The sequence below is a fragment of the Schistocerca americana genome, chromosome 2 (genome assembly GCF_021461395.2).
Source record: "Schistocerca americana isolate TAMUIC-IGC-003095 chromosome 2, iqSchAmer2.1, whole genome shotgun sequence".
Lineage (NCBI taxonomy): Eukaryota > Metazoa > Arthropoda > Insecta > Orthoptera > Acrididae > Schistocerca > Schistocerca americana.
Window position 1 is genome coordinate 660,003,101 of NC_060120.1, and position 15,973 is coordinate 660,019,073.

At 37.0% G+C, this 15,973-nt stretch overlaps 1 protein-coding gene across 2 annotated transcripts in view; it reads right to left on the reverse strand.

Annotated features, from left to right (window-relative positions):
- LOC124594825 (F-box/LRR-repeat protein 15) overlaps window positions 1-15,316 on the reverse strand; it is a 32,653-nt gene extending 17,337 nt beyond the window's left edge. For both annotated transcript variants that reach the window (XM_047133269.1, XM_047133268.1), the window contains exons 1-3: window positions 14,854-15,316; window positions 14,593-14,769; window positions 12,425-12,582 (exon numbers count right to left, since the gene is read on the reverse strand). In XM_047133269.1, coding sequence (XP_046989225.1) covers window positions 12,425-12,582; window positions 14,593-14,769; window positions 14,854-15,045 — 527 coding nt within the window. In that variant the 5' untranslated portion in view covers window positions 15,046-15,316. The remainder of the gene's footprint in view (window positions 1-12,424; window positions 12,583-14,592; window positions 14,770-14,853) is intronic.
- Window positions 15,317-15,973: the final 657 nt, after the last annotated feature.

The window sequence follows — 15,973 nt, forward strand, 5'->3', positions numbered from 1 at the left end:
AACAACTTAAAAAAACACGGGGAAAAACTGTCATTTTTATTTTTTGTTTATATGATTTGTAATGAAGGCTGCTCCTAGATTTTCTAGGGAGCTCCTTAAAATAAATGAAAGAATACCTATTCGCAAAACCAAGATTGTTAACACATACTTATGTGGTGGTGCTCCACATGGAGGTAATCAGTTCATAGTTGTGAAAGAAATTTTCGTCTTATCACCAATCTTCGCAGCAATGTCCCGCATCGAGTTCAGAACCAAACCACAGTGCCTCATAAATTGAGGGGGTACCATGTCATTAATAATGATCTGTCCATCAGGATACACAGTTGACATTTCAAAACAGGTGGGAAGAAGGCAATGCCAAACATAAGTCACAGTGAAAGACTTAGGAACTGGATGACTTAATTGACGTATTTCATTTTCTATTTACAATTTTAATTTCCTATATAGATCAGTCAGAGCAAGAATTTAGCTATTTTGTATCATTTGCTGCAGCAATTTTGTTTCAAAATTAATGGTCTCTTTGGAAAATTATAACACACTTTTGTCAAACACAATGTAACACCTTCCTTCCCCTTTCCACCTCATCACAATCTCACCGAAACTGTTGGGTTGTCATCCTGATCCATGAGCATCCAAATGGAGCTAACAACTTCTGAATATGCTAACAACTTCCTAACAGCAGTCAGAGACAAGTTGAAGATCACATGTTTTGCTTGGAACATGTGTCATACATGCTGATTAGGATATACATCAATTGACTTTGGGATCACGCACCCATGCAGGCATACTGTTCCTTAAAACTAACACAGTTGTGGAGCCACAGTGTGCAGCTTAACTATGGAGGTACATGATGCAACAATAGGCTACTGCATTGGTTGCTGGTGTGAGACAAACCAGCTACTCCAATTAATCTTACTTTAACACCCTGTATACAAGAATACCTCTACCTCCAGTCTGAATGATGCCCTACTGTTCAGCAGACTTCATCACCTCACAACTCATCAGTGCAGGTAACCTTTCTGCATGTTTCCAATAGAAGTGCAAACAGAAAAATCCCTGAGAATTTCACATGCAAGGATAAATTAATTGTGAGCTGGTAATCAGGGAGAGGGCAGAGGGTTGGGGGGGGGGGGGGGGGGGGGGGGGGGGAGGACAGCATACCACAGTAACAACTCTTCTTTCCTCTCGGCTGAGCTACATACCAGCCAAATTGGTAGTTTAACTGCAGTTTCTAAACATCGATAATTTAGGTGGAATTATATTCATATAATTATCACACTTTGAGACATTAAATATTTTAAAATTTGTGATTTCTAAAACTCAACAAAATTCAATTCAGTGCTAGGTGAAAAATACAGAATTCTCTGAAATTCCCTGATTTTTCCAGTATACTTGATTCCCAGAGAATTCCATGCTTTCCAGAAGAATCACCTCGCTGCATATAAATATTGTTCTAGACAGTATAGTTGCTGACTGTACAATGTCTCATTTAAAACATGCTGTGACGCCAACCATGGTACGCTGCAATATTTCCCACCACTGAAATAAGCTCCACACACTAATAATGTTGGATGGCTATACATAATCAGTTGCCACCCAACACTTTAATATTGTTATGTCATCAAACACAGCTCAAATCACAAATATTTCAAAAGAAGTAGACTGATGATACTGAAGATTATGTGCAATATCCAAAAATTGATATACGACACTCAGTAACAAACACCTTAAATTGGAACAATTACATAGACAATTACATGGGAATGAGAAACCAAAGAATGAGGTTTTTGGCAGTTCACTTATATGGAACAGGTCTACTAGAGAGACCGCTTATACTATACTTGACCATCCTCTGCTAGGTTATTGCTGTGCGGTATGGGATCGTTACCAGATATGATGATGGAGGACACTGTAAAAGATCACAGAAGAGCAGCTCCTGTAATAGGAGAGTGTTGAACTTGTTAACAATCTGTGAAATAGACAGTATTTTCTTCATATTATTCTTCTTCTTCCATTCCTTTTCCCTACAGAGTCAGCATTGTTTTATGGACAGAGTCAGCATTGTTTTATGGACAGAGTCCATGTTAGTGACAGTGGGTAGTTGCGTGCCCTTCCTGAGATTACTCTCATTGAGACAGAATCTGCATACCCCATCTGCCACAATCTAGGTAAACTTGAGATTTTATTATTGATGATCTTCAAAATTTTGTAACTCATTGTTCTAGCTTTAAAAGTTATCTTATGTAATGCCATTTGTTATTATATGTTACTCATTAATTTAAAAATTAGTATTTTTGGAACATAATTTGGAACATAATTATATACAAGGGCGATGTACGTGAGGACAATATTATGGAAATGGAAGAGGATGTAGATGAAGATGAAATGGGAGATACGATACTGCGTGAAGAGTTTGACAGAGCACTGAAAGACCTGAGTCGAAACAAGGCCCCCGGAGTAGACAACATTCCATTGGAACTACTGACGGCCTTGGGAGAGCCAGTCCTGACAAAACTCTACCAACTGGTGAGCAAGATGTATGAAACAGGCGAAATACCCTCAGACTTCAAGAAGAATATAATAATTCCAATCCCAAAGAAAGCAGGTGTTGACAGATGTGAAAATTACCGAACTATCAGTTTAATAAGTCACAGCTGCAAATTCCTAATATGAATTTTTTACAGATGAATGGAAAAACTAGTAGAAGCCAACCTCGGGGAAGACCAATTTGTATTCCGTAGAAATGTTGGAACACGTGAGGCAATACTGACCCTACGACTTATCTTAGAAGCTGAATTAAGGAAGGGCAAACCCACGTTTCTAGCATTTGTAGACTTAGAGAAAGCTTTTGACAATGTTGGCTGGAATACTCTCTTTCAAATTCTGAATGTGGCAGGGGTAAAATACAGGGAGTGAAAGGCTATTTACAATTTGTACAGAAACCAGATGGCAGTTATAAGAGTCGAGGGACATGAAAGGGAAGCAGTGGTTGGGAAGGGAGTGAGACAGGGTCGTAGTCCCTCCCCGATGTTATTCAATCTGTATATTGAGCAAGCAGTGAAGGTAACAAAAGAAAAATTCGGAGTAGGTATTAAAATCCATGGAGAAGAAATAAAAACTTTGAGGTTCGCCGATGACATTGTAATTCTGTCAGAGACAGCAAAGGACTTGGAAGAGCAGTTGAACGGAATGGACAGTGTCTTGAAAGGAGGATATAAGATGAACATCAACAAAAGCAAAACAAGGATAATGGAATGTAGTCGAATTAAGTCGGGTGATGCTGAGGGAATTAGATTAGGAAATGAGACACTTAAAGTAGTAAAGGAGTTTCGCTATTTGGGGAGCAAAATAACTGATGATGGTCGAAGTAGAGAGGATATAAAATGTATACTGGCAATGGCAAGGAAAGCGTTTCTGAAGAAGAGAAATTTGTTAACATCCAGTATTGATTTAACTGTCAGGAAGTCATTTCTGAAAGTATTCGTATGGAGTGTAGCCATGTATGGAAGTGAAACATGGACGATAAATAGTTTGGACAAGAAGAGAATAGAAGCTTTCGAAATGTGGTGCTACAGAAGAATGCTGAAGATTAGATGGGTAGATCACATAACTAATGAGGAAGTATTAAATAGGATTGGGGAGAAGAGAAGTTTGTGGCACAACTTGACTAGAAGAAGGGATCGGTTGGTAGGACATGTTCTGAGGCATCAAGGGATCACAAATTTAGTATTGGAGGGCAGGGTGGAGGGTAAAAATCGTAGAGGGAGATCAAGAGATGAATACACTAAGCAGATTCAGAAGGATGTAGGTTGCAGTAGGTACTGGGAGATGAAGAAGCTTGCACAGGATAGAGTAGCATGGAGAGCTGCATCAAACCAGTCTCAGGACTGAAGACCACAACAAAAACAACAACAACAACAACAACAACAATTTGAAAAAATATCAATATGTTAAGGGGTTAATCATGCATGTGCAGTGTGACTAAGAAGCATATAATGCACTTCAGAACTCAGATTCTTTACGAATTAGTACTGCAATAGTTCTCTTTAATATTGTAACCCTAAAAGCTTCCTGAATAGACTACTCACTCCTAAAATTATGTTCCATCCTGACTTTAATTGCTCTATAGTTTCTAATTCTCATGTACAGCGAATAAGGCAAGCAATACAACTAGAAATGAAAAATATACAGAACTTTTGGCTGCATGGAATTCAGAATCTCAGCAACACATAGCAAGTCCTAACTATGCAGTACTGGTCCCTAATCTTCTCAATCTTGTCGAACGTAAAGCCACAAAATTATTCAGTATCCCCACTTTATTTAAAAATCTTAACACAGCTATGTGGTATCCCAATTTTCACTAACATTACAGACTATGAAACTTCCTGGCAGATTAAAACTGTGTGCCCGACCAAGACTCGAACTCGGGACCTTTGCCTTTCGCGGGCAAGTGCTCTACCAACTGAGCTACCGAAGCACGACTCACGCCCGGTACTCACAGCTTTACTTCTGCCAGTACCTCGTCTCCTACCTTCCAAACTTTACTTCTGCCCTTATTAAAGAAAGGTAATGCAGAAAGCACTGAAAATTACAGGCCCGTGTCACTACTGTCTTCATTCCCCTAAATAATAGAATCATCACAAAAAAGAGACTGCCGGCCGCGGTGGTCTAGCGGTTCTGGCGTTGCAGTCCGGAACCGCGGGACTGCTACGGTCGCAGGTTCGAATCCTGCCTCGGGCATGGGTGTGTGTGATGTCCTTAGGTTAGTTAGGTTTAAGTAGTTCTAAGTTCTACGGAACTTATGACCTAAGATGTTGAGTCCCATAGTGCTCAGAGCCATTTGAACCAAAAAAGAGACTAATGAGTTACACAAGCAAATACTACCTTTTAACAAAGCACAGTTTGGTTTCTGAAGTGGGACAAGTAAAATTGTTGGCCATTACACTGTTCAAAAAAGTGGTACTTGAAGTTTTTGATAGGGATGACTGTGTAACCAACACTTTCTCAGACTCATCCAAGGCTTCTGACACTGCTGATCATAAAATACTACTAAGCAAACTAGAAGCACTAGGTGTAAGAGGAAAAGCAAATGAGTAGTTCCAATGTTACTTGGAAAGCAGGGTGTAAAAGGTGGACATAGTTCACATCCTGCTGATGATAATTTTTATTACAACAATTGTCAGACAAGAAACGGACAATCACTGGTATCCCTCAGGATAGTTTGTTGGGTCCAATTCTGTTCTTAATACATATCAATGACTTTTCAGACAGTTTAAGACATGGAGAAAAAGTTCTCGGAGCTGATGACATCATCATCACAGCTACTCACAAAAACAGCAGAACTCCTATTAGAGAAAGCAAATGAAATCCTTGAGAATGATTACAACTGGGTAGTATGTGATAAATTGCATTGAACATAAAGAAAACACTTCAGCATAAGGATGGGCAAAAGCAATGTCACCAGCTTTTTAAGGATTAGTTTGTAATGGCACCGTCTTGTAGTGATATACTATGGCTATGTACACTCAGTTCTTAGTTATGGTATTCTTTACAGGGATCTGCAATGTTGATGAGAACATACAGTTTCAAGGCATCTGGATTCATAAAGCCAGGAGCTCCACTGAGTGAAATAGCAGACTTAACAACATCAGCTGACATAGCTAGTTTGAATAAACATGATATCGCCATATTAATAGGAGGATCAAACAACATCTATAGAAATGAGACACACAAGGTTATTACAGAAATGAGCATGATTTACCACCCTGGTTCTGTGTGAACAGCGAAATTAATGTTGTAAATGAGTGTATCACTGAAATATGCACTAACTTTAAGAATGTCGATATTGTAGATATAAACAGATTGGAGCGAAGGTTCCATACAGTACAGGGACTTCATTTAAATATGCCAGGAAAGAAATTCCTAGCCGAAAAAATATTTACTCGCATTTCGAAGAAGAGTGAAGAGAAAAGTATAAGTGACACACAAATGGAGATTAATAAGTGCTTTAGACAAGTTACAAGCTGTGCCATGGCCAAACACAAATTACCAAGTGGTTTAAACCGATTAGGCAAGAAAAACAATCAAGCCGTCAGCCAAACGAAAATTATGAAATGGTTTAAATTGAAGAAGACAGATGTGGATGAAGCAAAACTTATACAAGCTCCAGAAGTTAACTCACAGTTAACTCACCTGCTGATTGCCACCATCAAACAAAAGCCACACACAAGAAAGATACCGAAAATTTTTTAGGCTAAGTGCTATATTAGAAATGCCATTAGATAAAGAATCAGAAACCATTTCAACTAAAGTTACTGAACACCCAGATTTTGCTATACTACACCATAATGTTCAGTCACTCACAAATAAAATTTCCATGTTGGAAGCACTACTCCAGTATGCACTAACTGAAAAATATTTTGCATTACTGAACATTGGCTACAAAATAATGAAGTAAAATTAACCTCAATCTCAGGATATAGATTAGCGAATCATTTTATACCAAGTTTTCCAAACATGGTGGCTCTGCTACCTTTGTGAAAGAACAAATAAAGTTCTGTGATGTCAGTAAAAGTTATATTGACTCAATTGAAAAAGACTTTGAACTCTCCAATTAGTAGACTGCCACAGCTTAATTTCATAGTTATTATAATATATAGAGCACCAAGCGGAAACCTGCCAGTCTTCATGAATAAACCAGAGGTTCTGCTGAACAGGATCAGTACACTAAATATGAAGATAGTGCTTTGTGGGGAATTCAATATTGATTTTTCAAAAGACAGCAGCACCAAAGATACTTTGATAAATATGACCAACACATTCAATATGATCCCCACAATACACTGCCCAACAAGATTAACAGAGTGCACAAATTCCATTACTGACCAAATATCCATCCCAGAAACAAATTACAGATTCACAAGCAGAATACTGAGCTTGGGTTATAGTGATCATGAGGCACAGCTGCTGTGTACAGAAATGCCAACAAGTAGTAGCAGTTCTGAAAAAGTAGTCGAAAAAAGAACCTTTTCTGAAGATAACATTAGAATTTTTAATCTCTTACTGGTGAAGGAGAACTGGGAAAGCATCGCCCCTCAGAACAATGTTGATAGCATGTACATGGGTTTTCAGAGCACCTTTCTTCACTATTTTAATGCAGCATTTCCAAAAGTAGTAAAAACAGTAAAACTTAATAATAATAAGTAATGGGTAAATAAAGGCATAAAAATTTCCAGCAAGAGAAACAGATTTCTGCAGTAGTGTTGCAAGAAATATAGAGTAACCCACGAATTCACAGATTATTCAAAAGCCTACAAAATAATCTATGGTAGAGTAGTCGAAAAGGCAAAAATTATGTGGAATGACAATTTGATAAGAAACTCATCTAGCAAAATGAGATCCACGTGGAGAGTTATAAAGAAAGAAACTTGTTAGTTCAGTACCAAAGAAAAATAATGTATCATTAGCACTAGAAGGCTCAAAAGTCACAGACCCAAATTTAGTTGTGGAAAAATTCAATGAATACTTCACTTTACTAACTGAAGACCTCATTCAAGTACACTGTCAAGGATCAGTCCCAAGTTTCTCCAGCAAGTCATTGATCTCTACTGTTTCTATGTATGTTTATGAAACAAAACCCAATGAAATTACAAGTAAAATTAAATCATTAAGCAATAAAATGTCAAATGGTCTTAATGAAGTACCTGATTTCATATTAAAAGCATGTGCTCACCACATATTTTCAAACTTTCTTTAAAAACTGGTGTATTTCCAGATATTTTTAAAATAGCAGAAGTTTCACCACTGCAAAAAAAAAAAAAAAAAAAAAAAAAAAAAAAAAAAAAAAAAAAAAAAAAGTTCTTCTGAAAAAATATCGAACTACTGACTCGTGTCACAGTTCCTTCTCAAAATTCTAGAAAACCTCTTCTATGACAGACTTAAGTTTCATAAATAAATATGCACCTCTTACAGTACAACAACATGGTTTTAGAAAGTCTAAATGTACACAGACAGCAATTTTCGAATTCTTAGACTGCATTTTAAAATCCCTTGACCAACATAAATTTGCTGCAGATATTTTTCTAGATCTATCAAAAGCCTTTGAGGTCCTATACTATAGCATTCTGCTCAAAATATTACAAAGACGAGGAGTAAGAGGTGTAGAGCGTAGCTGGTTGTGTTCGTACCTAAAGAACTTCAGGCAGAAAGTATCACTTCAGTATGAATTCAACAAAATTAATAAAACAAGAAACAACTCCTTTCTTTCTAGTGAATTACCAATAAAATATGGTGTACCACAGGGTTCAATCTTAGGTCCACTAGTCTGCTTGATTTATGTGGACGACTTAATTGAATATATGAGTCCGACAAAAACTGTCCTGTTTGCCGATGACACCAGCATGTTGCTCACTGGATCCAGTCCAGAAACTTTGCAGTCCACAGCAGAAAGATTTTCTGAGTGGTTCATAAAAAACAAAATCATTGTAAATACTGAAAAAACTGTGTGTGTCGATTTTCATTTAATTCCTCCAACTAATCAAGCACAATTAAAGAATGATCCCCTAGAAAATGTAAGAGTCACAAAATTTTTGGGTCTATGGGTTCAACAAGACAACGTGGGACAAACATATAAATAACTTGTCTGTGTGCTATGGCCTAAGAATTTTAAAGGCTACAACAAGCAAAACAACAGTACTGCAGGCATACTATGCACAGTTCCACTCACTAGTCCGATATGGGATCTTTTTCTGGGGCTACTCAACTCACAGTGTAAAGGTTTTTCAAATGCAAAAAAGAGCTCTAAGAATAATTTGTGGCCTTAAAAAGATGGAGGCATTTAAACCCCATTTTAATGAGCTTTGTGTTCTAAATGTTCCAAGTTTATTCATTTATGAAACTATCTTGTCCACTAGGGACTACCTCCTGAAAACAGGCAAACTGCTACAGAACAAAAATGAGCCGGCCGGAGTGGCCGTGCGGTTCTAGGCGCTACCGTCTGGAGCCGAGCGACTGCTACGGTCGCAGGTTCGAATCCTGCCTCGGGCATGGATGTGTGTGATGTCCTTAGGTTAGTTAGGTTTAATTAGTTGTAAGTTCTAGGCGACTGATGACCTCAGAAGTCGCATAGTGCTCAGAGCCATTATTATTTTTTTTTTTTAACAAAAATGTACACAACTATAGTATCAGAGGGAAAACAAATATACATATACATCCACCTATCAGAGGAGCATAATTAACACTGGTGTAATACTACACAATAAGATACCAGAGGAAACAAAAAAATGCTACTCATTCAATATTTAAAGCTAAACTAAAGGCATTTCTAATAAAGCACTCTTTCTATTCTGTCAGAGAATTTCTGAATATGTAACAAAATTAATTGTAATAGGTACCTATTTTCAATTTGCCTACTATTTCTATAGAAGAATACTTAGAATTAGTTGGGTGTCGAGGATTACTAATCAAGATGTCCTAAGAAGAATGGGAAAGGAAAAAGAATTAATTAAAATTATTAAAGTAAGGAAGCTACAATATTTAGGCCATGTTATTAGGGGAGTAAATTACAAAATATTGCAAATAATACTAGAAGGGAAAATTTGTGGGAAGAGAACGAGGGGTAGAAGACGGACATCCTGGATTGACAATTTAAAAAATTGGTACAACTGTTCAACGTCAGAACTCCTTAGATCAGCCAAATCAAAATCAGAAATTGCCATGATGACAGCCAACCTTCTTAGAGGAGACGGCACATGAAGAAGAAGACTATTTTGGTAATACTACGTATTATTGTAACTTATCTTTGACCTGTCCAATATCAGTTGCACAATTTGTGCTGTATGATAAAACTGGACGAATAAAAAATCAAATCAAATCAAAAGCATAAAACATGGACACAGTTTTGAAACTGCGGAAAAAAGCCATAAGAATAATAACTGGAAATAGTCAATGAGCTCATAGTAGAAAGCTATCCTTACTGCACCAAATGAGTACATGTACCAATCTGTGGTGCATATCAGGCAAAACAGTACTAAATACTTCACTAATAGTTCTATACATAATCAAGAAATAAGAATCAGTCTGGAATAACATTTACCCACAAAAAAGAAACAAAAAGCTCAAAACAGCATTTTATATCAAAGGATAAAATTGTATAATAACATGCCAAAGGAAATGAGAAACATTACTAAAATACATCTGTTTAAAAAGGCAGCTAAACATTCTTCATAACTAACGCATACTACACAATTAAAGATTTGGCAGAGGACTCAGAGTAGAGGGTAGTTATGAGAGAGGATAACCACCTTCTCGTATTTCGCTTTTGTCTTCATGAGGAAATCATGTGCCAAGATGTAAAATAAACAGCTGTAATGTCTGCTAACTCAAGTATTTCACATGGACTGAGAAGAAAAGTTGAATATGGTGGGAATGGAGTATGGAGTTGATGCAAGGGGCACAACTGCATCTTCACAGTCCAGTAATCATTAGCAGGTGTCTTTGGTGTAAGCAATAATGAAGAGTGGAACCATGTTTTCTATTACAAGTTAAAATGAAGGTATATTCCATGTGGCTCACTGGCCTGGGTCAAGTCTCTCAACTGGACGCCACTTGCGTGGCTTGCATGTCCCTAACTTACTCCTGTTATCCAACTGGGTACAGGGGATCTACAGTTTAATGTGAAATCTGAACAATGTGCCATTTTTGGTGACTCCTTACATCATCGACAGCTGAGGGCTAGTTTAAAATGGAAGCTGAAAAAATCCAAGGTCTAACTGGGATTCAGAAGTTACCTGGAACAAACTGTGTGTAAATCAAGCAACGTTATACAGCACAAACCTTCCAAATGAGGCAGTAAAGCTGTTAATGCACTGACCTCATATTCTGGAGGATGGAGTTGATATCAACCTAAATAATTTAGGAATAAAGAGAACAACTCACCAAATAGCAAAGGCATGTGTACATGTACTCCAGCTTAAAAATGATTTGTATGACAGTTGGCAAAATGCCGAGTCTTATTTATGTGCTTACTCATGACTCAATGCTTTATTATTTCGTAAGTTATTACCTTTGTTCTCGAATTATTTACATTCTACAAGGCTTTCTATTATCATACTTAAGATGATATAAGTCAGACAGTGATAGCATTCTCTCCCTCATACTTAAAACCAAATAAAAGGCTCATATCAATACCTCACTGTCTAACTTCTAACTGCAAATATAAAAGTCATAACCTGCATTGCTACTGTTTACATATGATAAACACATCTACACACAAGATTGTAAATGTAGATGGCAAAAAATGGGCAGTCTCTATGCAAAAAAGGGAAAACTATAGTCCACATCCAACTGATGATGTTATCCAGCACTGAATTAGATAATGTTTTGCTGCTCTGAAGCCTGCATATCTGCCATTACAATACGGGATACTCAGCTATGCCAATGCCAACTGACTATGGTGGAAGCAGTTTTCTCCTAATTAAAGTACACCTTTAACTTGCCAGCACTCTCAATGCCCAGTGGCTGTGCCATCTTAAGAGATGATGTATCCCATGTGTTAGGTAACCATAATTAATAAAGCTAATAACATCTTCCCCACCCAACTGTGATGCTAGCAATCAAGGCAACTGGCAAGTGTAAGTAGTCCATTCTCTGATACAATGAGCTGTACCAGGCCATATTAACCATGTTGTACACGTGTTCATGGGACTATTTACACAGCCTATACCAGCTACCATACCAGTAACTGTTCTAAGCACAAATGATTTAAACAACCGATTACTTAATGTCTGTCTTCTGCAGTTAGATCACTGCCAACTAGCTCTCAGTGAAGGTGCACACAGAGACCTCGTTGCCAGAACAGCAGATCACTTACTTCCCTGCTGAATGTAAAAAAGAAATGACATGCTCCAATAATGTGTTATATATGTATACCACACTGCTCAAACACTACATGGAACTACACACCATGGTTCCATGGTTACACAATGGCAATGGTGAAGCTGCAAGATGTGATTGGGGGAATTCGGTTTCCAGATTTGAAGAGTCAACCAAACTTTAATTTTGATGAGACTATAATGACATTTAGTACTAGTGCAATATTATTTGATGTAGGCACAGAACTATGGATGTTTGTTTAAGACTTGGTCAGCTTTTGTACATTTCTCAAATCTCAAGTTACCTTTGTTTTATCTTACTTCTTTTATTTTAAGTTGCTGTTGCTTCATCTTAAGCAATTCATATCAGGTTTGTAAAAACATTACTGAGAAAGGTGGTTGAAATACACAAAAAACAGTTAAAAATATCAAGTAGGGTCTAAATTCAATATGTACTTATTCAATAATTGTTTTCTGGTAAACAACTGCTGCTGTTCCACAAGACATTATATTTCAAGGGTTACTTATTTCCTTTTTTCTCTTCTTTAATTTACCTGTCAAATTTTCTGACAAATGTTTCAAGGCTACTATCTCCCAAATCCCAACATGAAGTCAGGTCAGCTTCTTCCAAACTGCTTTGGTGAAATGAAATTGCTTCAAGACATCCAACAGTCATCCAATGGCAGTTTCGAACTTTGAGACTTTTCAGTGCCTGGAAGTACAATAACCATTCAAACCCAATACTACTCTTTAACACTGGAAGTTTAGATGTTTAACTTTACTGCAATTAAGAATATTTTGTTGTTTTTGTGCCTGTGGACGAAGAGGAATATTCGGGACTAGCTGTTAGCTTTGACCCGTGACATCAGAGACATGTGACAAACATTGTAAACAACAGGGCGACTATAATGTGATATCAGTGGTAATTTTTCGAACAGGCTCAACTACAAATTAGTCTGTCATCAGACCCAGGATTTCTGCTTTCACATTTGCTGGCTTCACCAGCTCACAACCAAATTGTCACTTTCCAACCAAATCTACACATTGGGGTAAGCTACACATCAATCTGACACCACAACCAGGTGTTTCACTCTCATAATTCGTTGGTTCCACCGACCAACAACCAAATTGGCAATATGCACCAAAAGGTGGCATCACAGCAACCATTAACATCATATCACTGGTCAAAGCCGACAACTAATACTGAATATTCCTCTTGATCCAGAGTATAAATGCAACAGAATCATACAACAGTGCTATTTGTCACAAACATTGTGGGAACACACAATTTGACAAACTTTTTCCAAAGCTTTCCATAACTATTATTCTTGTTACCTGTTTCTGCATAGTCTTCACCCTAATTAACGCAAGGGTAAAAAATGACCATGAAAGGAGCATTATGCAGTATTACTGATCTTTTACAGATTCTTAATCTTCAAATTTTATCTAGCAATCAGAATGGCAGAAGTGACCTCAAAGTCACAAGCTACCACATTGGCATTACAGAAGTTGTTAGCAGACATTCTGACAATAACAATTACCTTCAAAGGCATTTATAACTTGTTCTCAGCCTGCCATTTTTAATTTAGGGAATAAAACATTATTGCTAATGTGGTAAATCATTCCCTGTACTGAGTACACTCAAAATGCACTAAGTTAAACCATTTTATTCATCACAGCACAGAAATAAATAAATAAATAAACAAAAAAAGACTTACTGACTCAGTATATCCACATCAGATCAGTGGAAACTTCAATTCTGAATTCTTTCTATGTAGTTTCCTGAAAGCGAACACACACTGCCAAAACACAGTGTCAAGAGGATACAATTATCTTTGGAAGATTTCAATTTACGGTGTTAGCTAGATAATTTTGTTTATTTCTTTGCTAGTTTGAACATTATCTTATGAGTATTCTAATAAATTTCGGTACTTTCTCCTGCTCGCAGATACACTTAAGTAGCTTAATGCACAGTATGATAGGTTACAATGTGATCCAGTCCAGAACAAAAACTGTCCACTTGTATAAGCAAATTCCACACTGGTAACTTAAAAAAAACATGATCTATAAACAATTAAAGTTTGATAACACTCAGAACAAAGTTTATATGATTCATTTTCCTCCCTCAAGTTAACTAACATATGAAACGGTGAACCCAACATAGGAAAGAGAAATGTGAAAGGGGACAGGACTGTGTGTGCCACTAAAGGAAATTTCTTTGACCATTTCAAATGTGTTCTGATATATGTGCCTTGTACATCTGTAAGGAGAGAAATGAAATCTGAAGAATTGGCTACATCACATCAAAATTTATTGTGTGGGAGTTTTAAATCTTGATCAACATAGTTATGACGGCTAAGTAAGGAACAGCAAATGATGACAACAGGACGTGAGACAAAAGATAAAATTCTACCGTTTCACAAACTGGCTGTAACCGTATTCGTGTGGTCCTCCAGCAGAGCATAATATTTGGTTAATTACATTATAGTATATTCCAATTCTTTCAGGAATTTATTTACTCTTAAGCTCGTAACACATTTTTAAAAAAATTATTTTATTTTTTTTCATTTTGTGCTCCTTATCACGACCATGTACTCTGAAAATGGTGACTATGATGGTGATGTCAACTACAGTTCTTACGATTTTTAAGAGTAACTTAAAGTTTACATGATGCCCAAGCTGATAATTACGTATTCTACGATATATCTGTTATTATACTCACAGTGCCACAAACAATAAGAGGCTGCAAGCACGCACTGGTTAGTCCCAGACAACCACTGAGATTTATGTACTCAATGCGCACATTGTTCAACAGTAATGATTGTAGCATTTCGTCGGACAGCCACTTACAGTTACTTAGATTTAGGAACCTGATGTTGTTACACTTTGAACTTAAGACCTGTAGGGGGGAAATCAATGAAAATGTAATGAAACTGAACTACAATAACAACATTGCCAACAAAGAACTATGCCTCATACATACACTAAATGCTGCTGGCGTGAAATTCCTGTATGGAACGAGATCAACACGTTTGATCTTCGCAAAATAATAATCTACTAGTTCTTTTGAACATCTACAAACACACCTCAAATTAAAGCAGTCTTTCAAGGATAAATCCGTCAACACTCTAGGGATTAAGATGTCATCCCATGATAAACACAGTAACGTCACCATTCTTGTACAATGTTTTTACCTCGATCTACACAAATTTAACAATAATTCAGTCCCTCCATAAGCTTTGTCACTGTTTTGAAAAGTGACAGTTTTCTATCCCATGAAGCTCTCCTCTTGAAAGTTAACCAACGGATAAAACTTTATGGTCACATAAACACAAATGTAACTTCACACTCTGTCAACATAACGTAAGTACTGTATCATTTATCATACTTAAATATTATTTTTACTTTTCGCACCGGTACCCTGCATCCCTCACGCTCATTTGACAGCACTTACTTTGTTATTCCACAAACGTTATCTTTGTAAGGTTACGCATTCCCAGTGATATTGCCAAGGATGTTGCAGGTTCGAACCTCCTTTGATCTTGCGTAGAAGGTGCCAATTTCAAAACTGACGAATTTTTAAGGTCCATCTACCGTTGAAAACGTTGACTGCAACACACATAGTGACGGATGTTACAGGTTTTCACGGTCAGGCCAGACATGACTACGGCGTCAGCTGTAAAGCTCTGCTGCGCCCTCCGACGGTCTCGTGGCAGTCAGTGTATACGTTCTCAACGTAGCGCTAAATTTGCCGACTTTGATAACACATAGACAATCAATCATGCCTTTTTAATGACAAGTAGGGGGAAAACGGAAAATGCAAGAGGTAGATCTTATAAACACCGACTCAAGTAAAAAACATACAAACAGTAATAGGGATATAACATTTAAATTAGTTATATCATAAACTTCCGAACAAATTCAAAAACATAAAGGGACTGTTTAAATTTAAAATATATTTTAAAGAAACCCTACTAAAAATTGTGCTGTGTTTTAGGAGTAACGTTTCTGTCTAGTAAACAAAACATCCTCGGTCCTGGGTTTTAACCCAGATACTGAATAAATTTTGAATAAAAATGATCAGCAATTGCGGTCACCTTAGT